This window comes from Triturus cristatus, chromosome 5_1, assembly GCF_964204655.1.
Source record: "Triturus cristatus chromosome 5_1, aTriCri1.1, whole genome shotgun sequence".
Lineage (NCBI taxonomy): Eukaryota > Metazoa > Chordata > Amphibia > Caudata > Salamandridae > Triturus > Triturus cristatus.
The window spans coordinates 952,618,482-952,634,415 of NC_140587.1; the positions used below are offsets into that span (position 1 = coordinate 952,618,482).

The 15,934-nt window shown below is 43.5% G+C and overlaps 1 protein-coding gene across 1 annotated transcript in view; it reads right to left on the reverse strand.

Moving 5' to 3' along the window:
• SLC6A3 (solute carrier family 6 member 3) overlaps nt 1-15,934 on the reverse strand; it is a 506,641-nt gene that overhangs the window by 42,411 nt on the left and 448,296 nt on the right. Inside the window, exon 9 of the mRNA XM_085604173.1 lies at nt 13,416-13,528. Within this exon, the coding sequence (XP_085460299.1) occupies nt 13,416-13,528 (113 nt within the window). The remainder of the gene's footprint in view (nt 1-13,415; nt 13,529-15,934) is intronic.

Sequence of the window (15,934 nt, forward strand, 5' to 3'; positions counted from 1 at the left end):
TTCCCCATTTTTCACCAAAAAAACAAAATTTTGCTGTATTTTGACTAATTTCTGGCAACCCTCTAGGAGAATCCACAAACCCTGGGTACCTTTAGAATTCGCATGATGTTGAAAAGGACGCAAATTTGGCGTGGATACCTAATGTGGTCAAAAAGTTACAGGGGCCTAAGCGCGCACTACCCCAAATGGCCCAAAAAAGGCTTAGCACAGGAGGGGAAAAGGCCTAGCAGCGAAGGGGTTAATACGCTAAGCTTTTTAAATATGCTGGGACTCAGCTGCATTCTTCCTGGCACAGCGTGCACCAAGACCGGGGCTGTGTGTGCTTGGGTGGGGGCTGCATAGGCTCCTTCCATTGGCTGAGCTCCGATTCTGGGGCAGGAGTTGCTTGACTGCCTTTAGGACCCCCATCATCCAAACAGAATCTCTGGGCTGGGGATGGCTATTCAAGCCCCCGCCTCCACAAGGGCAGAGGACTCCTCACCATTATTTACACACTCTCCCCGTCTCTTTTTAAAAATGCACCTAGGGCCAGAAGCTGACGCAGCGACCACAACACTGAGGGACTGTTATTCGCTAAAATAACCACTGTCTCAAATATTAATGTTAGGGCATTGGCGGGGCTGTTGATTAGGCAGGGAGTTTAAATTCAAATTGCAGGAGGCAGAGGGCAGTTAAAAATGAAAATACAGTATACTGAATCATTCAGATTTTACAGTGCAAATGTTATCAAATCTACCCCAGCGCTGGCCGGAATCCTGCCCTGGTTACGGAGGCTGTGAACCTTTGCTGTACGGCATTTTATTTAGGTCCCACACTGGTTGTAGGGGGAAGAGTGTGTGCTTGAAAGACTACACTGCACTACTCTGTCTCCGTTACAAGATATCATTTTCTGAACAGTGCTCTGGAGAGGGTCGATGGCTGCTGGGGCGAGCCTGGATTCATGGAATAACTGGAAGGATTGAACTTTTCACCGAACCTGGGGCAGTACCTATACGAGCAAGGGAAGCAATGCAGCCCCTGCTATGCCTCATAACGAATGTAAGAAACATCAGAAAACACATAACACACTTCCAGGGGGCATCAGGGAAAGGGGCAAACACCTGCCTCCGCCCTCAACCTTACTTTCTCTTTTGGTCCCTAAATCTCATGTCTTCCGTCCACCACATACACCCCCTCCCATTATTGTGGTGAAATCACAGCAAAGGCAGCAGCCGTGTCCCAGACTGGCTGCAGGAGCCAAAGACACCCTTCAATCCCCTTTCAAGCCCAGAGATCATGTAACAGAACTCATAGAATACACACATCTCCCCCTCCTAGACAATAGCAGAGCCCAGTGACCTTTGTGTACCTGTATTAAAAGGCGATTAAGAAACAGAAAGTGCTGTAAGCAAGAGCTGTCAAGTGCCATCTCACGTCGCCTACTTCGGGCATACAACAAGCGAACAATTGTTAGAAATAGAGTTTCTGGTTGGCTAGGATATGCACCTAAGCCCGGCAGAATCCACCACTCTAGTCAGGGCAAGGGAATTACACACCTAAAATAACCCCTGCTCACCCCCTTGGTAACATGGCAGAGCAGTCAGGCTTATCCCAGAGGCAATGTGTAAAGCAATGTGCAACACACACACCAGTAACACACTAGGCACACCATAAAAAGAGACTCCACACAAGGTTATATAAAAAATATCCTTTGATTATTGATAAAAACACATTAGACCACAATCACATAAATACTGTGTCATTAGGCACTTGTCATGACATCACATAGATTTCACAATCACTTTGCCAATCAGGCAATAGGTCGTAACAACACCAGTAGTGCACAAAAGTAAATACTTTTGAGTGCACACATCATAAATCCACCATCATAGGGAATTATCCTGCAGCTCCTGCATATCAATTCAAAGTAACTTTATTCGGTTCAAGTATAAGTACAAGTATAACATTCATACAAAATACTTAAAATTATCATGTCCAATTTATACAATAGTGTAACTCATGACTCTAAAATTCAATATTAAAAAAAATGTAAATAGATTTTTTTTTAAACTACTTAAAAGACACCTTTTTCTTTTACAGTTTATACCATTTCCTTATTGAGAATGCAGTTCTAATGTAATTTAGCACAGCAGTGCAAATAGCAATAGCAGACAAAGACCGTAAGAAGTTAAAACCCTCCTGATAGGTACAAGGGCGAATTTCTCTTAGGTTTGGAATAAGAAACCGTGCCCTAGGCTCTTTGTAGAGTGTGCAAAACAGCATAAAGTGCAAGGTGCTTTGTTGTGCAAGATTATTGCAAGGACAGAGGATAAGATTCTCGGACCATCCCGCCTGTTTGGGAAAGGCCACAAGAAAGTGCAACGTGCAAAGGCGAAATCTAGTCATGAGAAAGCAAAACTGAGTTAATAGTAAAAGACAAATAAATTTGCTGCTGTAAAAGGAGACCGATCTAAATGGCATTGAAAACCTGGCTTTCATCGACACATGTTCGACTCAGCAAGATGTGCTTCTTTTATAATCGCTTTCATGTTTGTGTGAATGCTAGCAGGGTTATCATAATAATGCCCTAACCCTATCTCGTTAAATTTTTCTTTGACAAAGCGGAGACATGGAATAGCCAGGGCATTATGAGAGTTCATACAATCCTTGATAATTTCCCTTGAGAACGTTAAATCCTCTAACATCCAAATTTTAGCCCATAAAACCAATGGGGCGATATTGATTTGATCCTCTATAAAATCCAGCCCTACCTCCGAGTGACAAAAGGCTGTAGGAGCACTCTTTGGGGTAATCAGCAATCTTTTTATAAACTTATTATTTAAAATTTGTAATTGTGTGCTTTTATGGTGTCCCCACACAATCATGCCCCATAGGTTGCGAAAGTCCGTCATTTTTATATACAGTGATTAATTCCGCTACCAGCTTGTGGCCAAACTTGCAAGCGAAGCGGAATAGACCCTCTACTACGCGGCTAGTGTGCTGTACCCTTGCTGTAACAAGATGGTCCCAATTCAGTTGATTGTTAAAAACGTTCCCCAAACATGTAAAATTAGACACCTTCTAAATGGTCTTGCCATTTATAATAAATGTTCTTGTTTTAGTTTGACTGGGGCCGCACACCATGATATAAGATTTACTAAAATTTACTTTTAGGTCCAATGCTAACATAAAATCAGTAAAAACATTCAGAGATTTTTGGAGGCTATTAGCGGTTAAGGCCATTAAGACCGTGTCGTCCCCATACGACAAGAAAGGGACCGGGCTACCTCCAATTTTAGGGAAGTCTAATGCCTGGTTCGATAGAGATGACTCTAGGCCGTTTGTGTACAGAAGGAAAAGAAAAGGGGCCAGGATACACCCCTGGCGAATACCCTCTGTAGACACAATACGCCCAGTCTTCTCTTCCCCAGGGCCAAATCGTATGGAACAGTAGTGGACGCATGCAGCCTACGCAAAAGGGTAATGAGAGATTCCTCAAAGCCCATTTTCCCCAACTGGGCCCATAATTTCTCCTGATTAATTGCATCAAAGGCGCTAGACAAGTCCTTGAAGGCAAGGTGGATTGACCCCTTCCTTGCCCTCATGTATTTGCCCATGTTCAGAGACACACTAAGTCACTGTTTGTTCGTCCCCATACCCTAAATCCATACTGTGTTTGGGACGTAAGCCCGGAGGTATCTGCCCAGGTCTCGAGGCAAGCTAAAATTACCCTCCCCAACACCTTGAGGGTGGCGTCAATTAGGGAAATGGGCCTATAGCAGGCCAGGTCGTCCTTAATACCCTTTTTGTACACAGGCACCACTATGGCCTCCTTCTAGGATGATGGGATGGGGGCAGTTAATGCTGCTCTAAAGACACTTGTCAGCATATAACTTTTTAGGCCATAAAATGCAGACAATTATGCACAGGTACATAGCATGTTGCTTATGTCACGCCTAAATCATACAAGATACATGTATCATCCCATGAGTGCAAGGATGCAAAACAGGTTATAAAAAGGGCACATGAACCACTTTGCTCATGAAAACTTCACCAAAGGGTATAGGGTGTAACTTCCCTGCACTCCTACTATACTTAAATGGTAACCCTTATTCACAGTGTGGAGCACAGACGCATCCGTGCTCCAATTACAGGGAATGAGGTAGTTCCTGGGGATTCTTCCAACTCCAGGAATCGGGGGCCTCCGTCGAGGTCTCATCCCATCCTTATGCTGAGATCCGGTGCCATGAGGACTACGGCAACCAGGCGCCACCACCAGGTATGCACCCAACGAGAGGGGGCAAACAGTCATGGCGATCTGTGCTACGACCCGGCTCAGTCTTTCCCGCATGTGAGGAGAGCAGACTGCAGCTGCCCATGACCAAGCAGGTCAGCTGAGGAAATAAAATGCCGGCTGAAAAGCGAGGGGCCACAAGCAACCCTGCTGGGAACACAAAGGTCAGAGATAAGCAGGCCAAAACACCGCCACGGGGGGTCAAGGATACGCCGCACAGTCCCCCGGTGAACGTGCACAAAGCTGCAGTGAGCCGCAATCTCTGGCCATCACCCAGCCCCGCCCACATAGGAGCACGGGCGGCCTCACCCTTTCCTTCCTTGCAGCATCTGAGGACAGCCCTCAGCACCGCGCCCTCTCCTCGGCGGAACACACCTCTGACTGGCGCCCTCTTTTTGGCCTTTACTGGTGGGAAGCGGCTGAATGAAGCCCATGAGGCTCCAGTCCCTTCCGGGTGTGGCTGGGCCGTGCCCTCTTCTGACATCAGCAGGAATTCCCGGGCTGAGATTCCTCACTACTTGTGTGCCATCTCACAGTCAGGGGCCACGTAGCAGAGCCCCGGCTGCAGATAAACAAAAAAAATCGATGCAGGGAACACAACAGGGAGAGGGGGAGCTCTTCTTCTGCTGTAGCTCTCCCCTCCCACTGCTCACACACAGCGAAGAAAGGGCAATGCTACCCGAGTTGCAGAGCCACCATCCTTTAAAGGTGCTCCCCAAGTTCCATTTGCAGAGCAATAAGGCACTCACCAAGCACTAGAATCTCAAATCCATAGGGCAAGTCGTCCAACCCTGCGAGATCAATGGGGCACTCAGGCAGGGAACAGGCAACAGGCCAGCCCACAGGGTCCTTGCAAGCCAAGAGGCAGTCCTTCCAGCAGGGCAGCACAGTTCTGAAAAGGTCAAGTGGCAGTTTCTCCTGGCAGCATAAAAGCTTCTCCTCTGGAGCTGTCTGTAGTGCCAGCAGCAGCTGGTTACAAGTCCACGCAGTGTCTCCATTCATGGGGTCACAGCACCTTTGCTTATAATTCCAAAGTCTTTGCTCTGGGGGACACTGTTTATAGGTGCACAACACCCCCATTCACATTCCAAGCCCTGGCCGCAGGCACACTACATGGGGGGTGGAGAAAGCATTGTAGGAGGCAGGCACAGCCCTATTCAGGTGCAGGTGCAACTCCTCCCACTACTCTAAATGCAGACCAGGCCTATTCAGGTGCAAAGGAAACTCCTCCCACCACTCTAAATGCAGCCAAGGTCTATTCAGCCTAGCACTGAGTTACCCAGGAAAGGCAGGACACACCTCAATCCCCCTTGTGACTGTCTAGAGTGAATGCACATCCCCTCTCTCCTGTCAGTCAAAACCAGACGGTAAATACAAACCCAGGCAGGGCACAAAGACTCATAAGCACACCGAAATGCCGACTTCTAATAGTGGCATTTCTAAAATATTAATGACAAAGCCACTTTCTCCAATAAGCAGGATTTATCACTACTATTCCAAACATTCCAATCATAGCTACGCTATCCCTCTCAGATTAGAAATTACCACTGAAGCAAATATCAGGGAATCCCCAATGCAAACCTATGCGAGGGCAGGCTCACAGCAGTGAGAAACAAAATAGGCTATTTGTCACTACCAGGACGTGCCACACAGTTAAGGCACATGTCCTACCTTTTACCTACACGGCACCCTGCCCCCAGGGCTAGCTAGAGGCTACCTTAGGGATGACGTAAATGCAGCAAAAGGGACATTTCAGATGTGGCAACCACTTTACATGCCACATCACTGCGACAGTAAACTGCACTTGCAGGCCCTGCAGCAGCAGAGGCCTGAGACAGTGTTGAAAGGCTACATTGGTGGGTGGCGCAAGCAGCTCTGCAAGCCCACTAGTAGCATTTAATTTACAGGCCCTGGGCATATGGGATACCACTGTACAAGGGATTTACAAGTAAATTAAATATGATAAACAGGTGTAGACCAATCCTACCAAGTTTACACGAGAGAGCACATGCATTTTAGCACTGATGAGCAGTGATAAAGTGCCTAGAGTCATAAAACCAACACAAACAGGTCAGAAAAATACAGGAGAAGGCAAAACATTTTGTCATGACCCTGCAAAAAGGGCCAAGTCCAACAGCAATCACCGGAGCTTTCACTGTTTATAGCGCACATACCGCCAATTGAATGCTCTCCCAGGGCTTAGAAGAAAGGGACAGCCAGGGCAGCTCGGTAAGTCAATGTGCTTGCTGCAGATACGTGCAGCCGACGGCTCACAGCACCACGTAAAAGGCTGGTAAAAGCTGGACTTGAAGTTAGATGCAAAAAGTGTGGGGGGAGGGTCTCCAAAAGGGGTGTAGCTTATGTAAATAAGGGAGTGGTTAAACATCGAAACCACATTTTTGTGAACCTTATAGCCTGCCAACCGACCAGTATTTTGCTGCAAGATTAAGTAAAACATGAAATATAAACAGGAACCAAATAGCTGAAATGGATTACTGTGACGTTTTTTACATTAATTTTTCAGAAATCATTCAGTGTTATTTGCCAGTAAAGTTAAGAGCATAAATATATGACCCGACAGTGTGAGAAGTTGGCCTGATATATGCTGTCCACTAGTTATAGTGGGCACCTTGTATCAGTCCAAACAACCCCTTATTGGTTATAGGTTAAAGACAACCTTTATTGAAAGCTATCCTAGTGGTAGCTATGGAGAGCAGCCTTCAGGCTAAGTCTTGAAGGAATGTAAAGCAGCTTGTTTTACCAGTCTAAAATCTCTTGAGTCACTAAATGAAAGATATCCATACCACGTATATATATAAATTATATGTATGTATTACTAAAAACACCCTCCTAGTCTCTTTATGAGACTAGAGGTCAAAACACTTCAATAATCACAGTAAAATAGCGCAAATACACGTCAGGCCCTAGGGGCGAGCCAAACCATAAACTAAAATAGTGGTATAAGAACCATGACTTAACTAGACACAAGGCCTAGAGCCTGTAGAGTCGCTGGGACCCCAAGAAACCACCCAAGGTAGTGACACAGGGGACCCACGGGGGCAATGTGCAGTGTGTGAACACAGCCGCGAGCTCCCTTTAGCTTCTATGGGAAAAGTCGCGGTTAGATTTTTAAAGATTAGGGACACTTAGAAATGAGTCAGGACCAAACCCTTTTGGACTTAAGAAGTTCTAGGGCTAGCACCCATGGGAGCACTAGAGTACTTGTGTTACCTCACCCAGGGAAGCCGGGTGCAAAGGTGTCTTTTGGTGTCGGGTCACGTCGTCGATTTCAATGGGAGCTGGCGAAGAAGTGCTGCTGCCATGAAGATGCGAAGTGTCCGAAGAGATCCAAGCCTGGGTTGAAGATGAGAAGAACCTGAAAGCAGAGGGGACAGAGTCAGGGTCACTTTCCAGTGACCAGGAAGGCGATGAGCAGATGCCCACCGATGTTGGGTGATTTCAGCGGAAGGAGGTGAAGCTTGACTCTTTAGCCACGTGGTCCAGGAGGTGTCGAGGACAACCAGGAGCTGGATTTGAGCTGTCCCACAAAGGATGTCAAGTGCTGCAGTGTCGGTGCCCGGATTGGACACAACAAGCCTTGGCAACAGCAACACACGCAAAAGCAAGAAAGATGCTTCGGTGCAGACCAGCAAGGTCTGTGGGCAACCAGGAAACCCCAAGGAAATGCAAAGTTACCCCTCAGTGACCCACCAGTCAATGAACCAGGGATTGCAAAGGGACCTTGAGACGAAACACAAAATGGCAGCCCACAGGTCACTCAGAATGACCAGGCCAACAATCTTCGGTGGATTCAGTGCTCGAGGTTAGGGCTACAAGTCAGCCCAAGCTCGACTTCAAGAGACGTCTTGCAGAAATGTATGGTGACCAGGAGTTCCGGTTCCACGCTACTCACGAGGGCTGCGGGTTTCAGCTTTGCTGGGGACTCGGGTCGGCCTCTGAGATGTCTGGAAATCCTCTTCCTGGGCTGCAAATACTTCGGAGTCTGGCGCTGGGGCCTGATTAGCCGGGTCCCAGCAAGACTAAAGTCGAAAAATAGTGAAACACCAGCAAAAAGTGGGGGTAAACATGTGAAGCAGATCCTACTCTCCTACAGATAGGCACCCATTTCAATGTCAGTTTTTAATTACTAACGGGTCTGAGATGCAGAGGGACCCAATTCACATAAAGCCCCAGGTAAAAGCATCATCATTTAGTAGCATACTAGACTTAAGCTCTCCAATGGCACAAGAGTGTGTCGAAGAGTGCTTTATCAGAAGCAGCTACAAGTGTGTGCTGACTGCGGAGATTTGAGTGCTAGAAACTTGGTAGAAGTTTGAGTAATTGAGGGGAGACTCAGCTATTTAGGATAATGCTCCATTTTCTTTCATTCCCATGCCTGCAGTGCTTAAAATGGTCTTGCACCCACTGACAGATTCACCCAGAAACTCATGCACCCACTCACACACCCACACAGAGACCAAAGTGCCCACTCACACATCCACTGAGAAACTCATGCACCCACTTACAGACCCACTCAGAGACTCACACACCCAATCACAAACCCACTCAGAGACTCACACTCCCACACCTACTCAGAGACTTATGCATCCACTCACATACCCACTTAGAGACTTTCACACCCACTCGCATACCTACTCAGAGGCTTATGCACCCACTCACGGATCCACTCAGAGAGTTCTGCACCCACTCACAGACCCACTCAGAGACCCATGCACCCACTCACAGACCCCGTGAGACACTCACACATCCATACAGCACTTACACATCCAGTCACCAACTCATACAGCCACTCAAACACTCACTCACAGACCCATAGAGTCACTGATACACCCACTCACAGATGCATACAGCCACTCACACCCATAAAACCACTCACACACCCAGTCACAGACCCATTATGCAACTCACACACCCACTTTCTAACTTATACAGCCACTCACACAAACACTATCAAAGGTTACAGGTTACAGTTAGAAAATAAACCTTAGACATTCACTAAAAAAACCAAAGGTTATAGCGACATTATAGTTAGGAAATAACATTAAAAAACCATAGAAATTCACTGAAAAAACAAAGGTTTTAGGGACGTTAAAGTTAGGCTCAGACAAAACTCAGACACTCATACAAAACCAGTGAAATTCAGAAGTTATAGTTACCTGAGCTAACTGTAACTTTCGCCACTGCAATGCACTGCTTATTACCTCACAAATGACATCATTCATGACATGGTCAGTGACTTCAGTGATGACATCTCAAATGACATCACTTATGACATCATTCACATAACCACTAACACACCCACTCACATACTGATTCACAAATCCATATAACCTCTCACATACCCACTCACTCATGCAAAGAGCTACTCACACATCCATTGATTCACTCATACAGGCCACTTACACAACCACTCACTCACCAATACAACTACTCACACACCCACTTATACACCCATAGAGCTACTCACACAGCCACACACTCACTCATACAGCTACTCATACCCTCACCTATTCTCCTCTACAGCCACTGTCATAGCCATTCACTCATCCATTTGCCTACTCATGCACCTGCTCACTCACCAAAACAGCCATTAATACACAGTCATATAGATATACAAACACCCACCCACCCTCAGCTACTCCAAAACAACCTCTCAGACAATAAGTCACTCATCCATACATATACTTACATACTCACTCACTCACCCATACAGCTACTCACTCACCCATAAAGATACTCACAATTAATTAATTTTCTTTTGCTTCTACATATAGTATTATTACGTGGATCGCCGTATCCTTATTTTGGATTCTGGTCTTACTTATATCTGATGCGCTGCAGTGACGGACTGCTTATACATTCCTGTTCGCCAATATTCCCAAATTGTGGTGGGTGTGTAATTGTTGTTTTCCATATTTTGTATTTAGTTGCATGTACTTGGTATTAAGGTGTCAATGGTGGTGAAGGCTTTACAGTATGATACTGGGTAGTGGTTGTGTGGTTCACAACTCTGTTTGCTTCACCTTTATTCCTCCGTGTTTCATGACCAAGACATGCTTGGTTGTTCTATGGTTCTTTGGTATTTTGAATTCTGGGTCTTTTTCTTTATACACTTACTTTTTCGGTGTGTTTTGATCACTTCTTTCTAAACAACATGCATATTAGGCTTCTTTTCACTTCTTATACTTGAAAGAGTTTTTTATTATATGTCTTAGGTTTATCTTTTCTTTATATATCAGATCATCGGGTTTGTCACTTACATGTACAATGTAAATGGAAAAATGTGTTTATTAATTTTGTTATAATACTGTGTATAGTACATTGATTTTAGAATATTTGTCATTCTAGCCTTGAAAAAGTCTGTTAATCAGACGAAACAAGTGTGGGCTAATCGTGTGCTGGGAATTTTAATTTTTGGACTTCAATAAAGAATACTGGAAAACTCTATTTGATGATCTGATTGGATTGTTTTGAACAGACTGGTTTTTCCTTATTGTCCTCGTTGCGAGGAGATCCAAAACTATACCACGGGATTATTTTGACCCTTGACCAAAACTGTTTTTGGTTAATTAAAACAAGTCAGGATTTAATGGCTGTGCTGCAATAGCTTATTTCTTCTGTTTTTTTGTTATATGCATATTATAGTCGTAATGTGCAGGCAACACCTCTAGGTAGTAGGTGTTTGAAGCTGATATAGCACCCGGTTGCCAATATAGCAATATTGACATTTGTCACGCATAGTACTGATACTTTCAATACAGTTATAATTTCGGATGTGTGGTTATTTACCTTTTAGGGAACACTACTACCTGTTATTTCTTGAACCTTCAGACCTTGGTTATTTTATGTGAACAGTCTCTCTTTGGACACGTTTGGCATGGAGTGTACACTGTGCTTAGCAGATACTTTTTAATACTCTGTGGTGTATTTCTCATGAGAGTTTCAGTGTCTGCAAACAGTGTGGTATAGAGTAAACTCTCTCCCATTGAGTAAACATTCTTAACAGTATCCACTTTTCTACTCACATCCACTTCATTTCTCAGTGTAGGTCCAGTGACTGTCAGGGGTCTCATACAGGTATAGTGAGTCTGTAGTGGGGGATTAGTTGTGTAACAGTATTTGAGTATCTGAAGGATCTTGGTTTTCCCTGTACAGTTGTATACAGATTGAACACTGTGTGCAGGATAGATGACCCTTTCATTAGTGGTTCAAAGTCAACATGAACTCAGTTGCCCATGAAGTGTATGGAAAAGGGTAAATGTTGCAAATAACACAGGCTTTCTTTACCTATGGGGGCTGTATGTATGATACCGGTAAAGACGCTTAGCAGCATTCTGAGCTATTTTGCACTTACTTTCATAGCTCTAATGGTATATCCATTTAAAGAGCAATGTGTACAAAAGAAGCTTGAATAATGTCATCAGTGGTGTCATCAATTATGTCATTTGAGATGCCATCAGTGATGTCACAAATGATGTCACAAACATGTCATGAGTGATGTCATATGTGATGTCATAACTTGTCCATGGCGGGGGTAAAAGTTATGGTTAGCTCTGCTAACTATAACTGGTACATTTTTGTGTTTTTTTTGTCAGGTCAAAACATTCATGTTGTCACGGACAAATTCACCTAACTATAATGTTACTTTAACCTTTGTTATTTCAGTAAATATATATTTGTACACACACACATAGGAAAAACCCTTATGCCCCCGGTCCACCTTCAAGACAACTTCATAGAAGCTTTTAAGTTCACCTGTGTACTAGAGATCTCATCTGCGTCTCCAAATACAATTAAAAGCAAACTTAACTTTAACACAAACCATAGGTAGTCAGATGCAAGACATCCAATAAACAGTAGTGCTGCACCATGAATTATACTTTTTAATTTCCAGAAATGCAGTCCAACAATCAAAGGCTGGTGCTAACACGGACACTCACCAATGGCAGTGTATTTCCTCAATGTCCATACAGACTTCTTTAGAGGTGAGTCCCTTTTGTATGTTTAGGGATCTAATTGGCTCGTTCTCTTTCACACCCATGAGGTTTATTGTTCCCTCTTCTATGTGTGCGCCAATGTCTGCTTTTACCCACCTGACAGATTTAGATTGAGTGTACTTCTACAAACAGCACTGTTTCTGCACCATCTGAGAGAAGTCAACACTTGCACTTCTTTTGCACACTTACTGCAACCTTTTTAGGAGTATGTGCACACATGCAGATGTTGTAAAAACATTGGGACTGTTTGTAAATACCCATAAAATTCTACCTATTTATTTATTTATTACATTTTTTCAGATAGCACTCATACACTATTAGAGATTAGGGAGCTTCAGGAGCTTCACCTATAACTCAAACAATTCACATTGATAGTGAGGGTGTTAATTCAGGAAGAGACAGAAAAGATAAGTCTTTCGATGCCATGTGAAATCAATAAGAGTGGGACCGGTACCGACAATGGGAGGTTGGGAGTTACAAAAAGTAGTCAAATTAACAGTGAAGAATCTGGTTGAGAGATGTTTTCAATGTACAGGCTCAATGTGTAGAGAGTTACAAATTCTCAGACCTCAAAGTCTGCCTAAAATGGGAAGCAGTTCAGATAAGGAGGGTTGTTTAAGGAGCAGCATTGTAAGCAAGGCAGTACAGTTTAAACTTAATCCCTGGATTTCATGGCAGCCAATCAAGCTTATGAAGAAACGCTGTTTACCATTTTGCTAATGACCTTCTTTTTGGCTTCTCATCAGGAACACCCATATTATTACCCATAACCCCACACTCACAGTTGTGGAGAATTGGTCATACTGGCAGAATAGGATGTCGGAATGTCTGCAAATCATAATTATTTTAACAGACATGTGCACATTTTTAATTGCAAATTTAGCACTTTGGTCACCTAATCAACATTTAGTCATGCTAAAATATAGCAAAGGAGTGCCTTAGTCCCAAGATATGTAAAATCCTTTGAAGAAGATAAGTAAGGGTTCTCAAATAATTCAAGTCTGACATTAAGGAAGCTCAAACAGGTAGGATATCTGTGGCAAATATAGCACGGCAGAGAACAAAGCACGTTGATTTCACAGAACATCCAAGACCCAAGAAGAGAGGGTACAGAGGATACTTACAGCACTGTCAATTCCCAATGTCAGAAGCATGATGAAGAATATGACCGCCCAAACTGAGGATAGAGGGAGAGTTGCAATCGCTTCAGGATATATGATAAATATCAATCCAGGACCTAATTAAGAAAGTTCAATTATTTTCATTATGAGTGCAATATAAAAACACTTCAACTTTCAATGAAATATCACATATTGACAAATGGGAAATCTGGCACAGTTCTATCCTCTGTATGAAATTTACAAAATCCTTTTCTGTAAATTTTTGTAGTCACTTGTCACACACAAAAATGAATGTTGCTTATAAACTGAGATTAATTATATAAGGTTCACAATTCTAAGGCTCCACCGACAAATGTGAGGTTGTGCAGGATTTGTGAAATAATGGGGGACCCTATATGATATACATCACAATGCCACCTGAGCGATTTTGTAAAAAAAATTCTAATCTACCACACTTTCTAATTTGTCATATTTTCCAACTTACTCTGAGACACACACAGAAGTGTGACGGGATGTCCTCACACACCACCAGGTGTCATGCGTCATCACAGGACATCCTCACGCTCTTCAAAAATCCTGTTTGATGAAGAGCAAGCCTGCCCCTGAAATCAGGGAGGCTCTTGTTCCTCACTAAGATTCAGTGAAAGATAAACTTAACAACCAATGTGGTGACCCAGTCTGGTTTATTATACTATATAGGGTACCACTTGGTATTAAAAATTAAATGTAGGGAATAGGGTAACTACACCTCAGCCCCACTAAACTGTCAACATGTTTCTGCCTATTGGCTCAACAGAGTCCATGGGATTCATCAGGGTGGACATGGGATCATCTGGTGTCATATACTCAATGTATATGTCACTATGTCAGAGATCTAACCCTTATCGTCACTCTACGTTTCTAGGTCCCTTAGGTACATGAAAGACAATAATGACAATTGTCTGTTATCAACAGAAATTTACAGGCTGATGATTTAGGACCAGGCGTCCTTCAATTACATGTACATTTTTTGCAAAGGGGATACCTCTCCAACCATTAATGAAAAATATTTTAGCTACAGGAGTTCCTTGTATTAACTCAGAGTCTGTGCAATCACTGTGCTTTTGTCTCTTTTGTGTATAAAGAGACAAAAGCACAGTAATTGCACAGACTCGTAGTTAATACAAGCAAATCCTGTAGCTAAAAGATTTTTCATTAATGGTTGGAGAGGTATCTCCTTTGTTGAAATGTATTATAGATTCCAGCCTCTCCATTCCTAAATTGAATCACTCCCCTTATGAGATTTACTTCAATTACATGTAGGCATCAATTTCATGTGGTGTAGGTGGGACACTGCACTTGTCTATCACACACATATCTAAGTGTCATGCTTTGAGACCAGCTCACACACTCATAACCCCAGTGGAGAAAGCTTAGGTGAGGGTATGTGTACCGTATGCTTAGAGACAACCTTAAGATCAATGTATGTATGGAACGCCTGGTCTGAAGCACTGTCCGTTCTTCCCATGCTGTTACTTTTTTGTTGGTGAGTTAAGCGGGCAATGTTACAGTATGCAAACTAGTTGTGATAAGTGAGAGGGAGCCAAGCAATTCTGTTGCCTGTGCTGTCCATGTAAGGAATGAGAGATAAGCTTGCACCACTTCCCTAACTGTTGCACCTGTTTGGTGTGTCTATAGGATATTTGTTCTGTGTTTAAGTGCTGCTGCCTCTGCTATACCGATTTGTTTGAGGGAAATCGGCAAAGCACTTGCATGTTTCATTTTCAGGTAAACTCTCCACCTGCACATGCTGTCACTGTTCAGCATCACGCCCCACCACGTTAAAAGTGTAATTACTGTCCTTGTTTGCAAAGAGGTGTGATGGTAGCAACCATAAATCTATGCAGCTCCACAGGTGGTATGGGCCGGCACCAATGGTGTAGATGATGGTTCGCCCAGAAGTGAAAGTGGGTGACCCCCATTCTAAGAAAAAGTTGTTCTTATTTGTTTTTACATGAAGCACTTGGGTCAATCCACATGGATCTAATTAAACAAGTCAATTTGTTAGACCACACTCCTATCTAGGCTACAGAAACAATTCTTCAGAATGTAACTCCCATACACACCAGCAGACACATGTTGACAGGATCTCAATTCATTATCGAATGAACTATCCCAACTGCCTCTGGTTCAAAACTCATTATGAACATTCTATATACATCAAACACTCTCAAGACACTCTCACAAGACACTTTAGCTTGATACTCTACTGTGAAACAGAGCATAAGACCACAGCACATAAAACACCCAATGCCATCCAAATACATCTACTGAAAAACATTCAGTTCAATGTAAACTTGTGCTTCCCATAGAGTGCCGCATGATCAGTATCTCTGTGGGCTTTCTGTTACTGTATCCAGTCATATCACATAGTAACTGACATGCACTTAAAACAAGCCATGCCTATTGGCTTTGCCAATGCTTGTGATTGGTATCAGATAATTTAGCAACAACAATAATTTTGCTATGAATAATTCAATTCT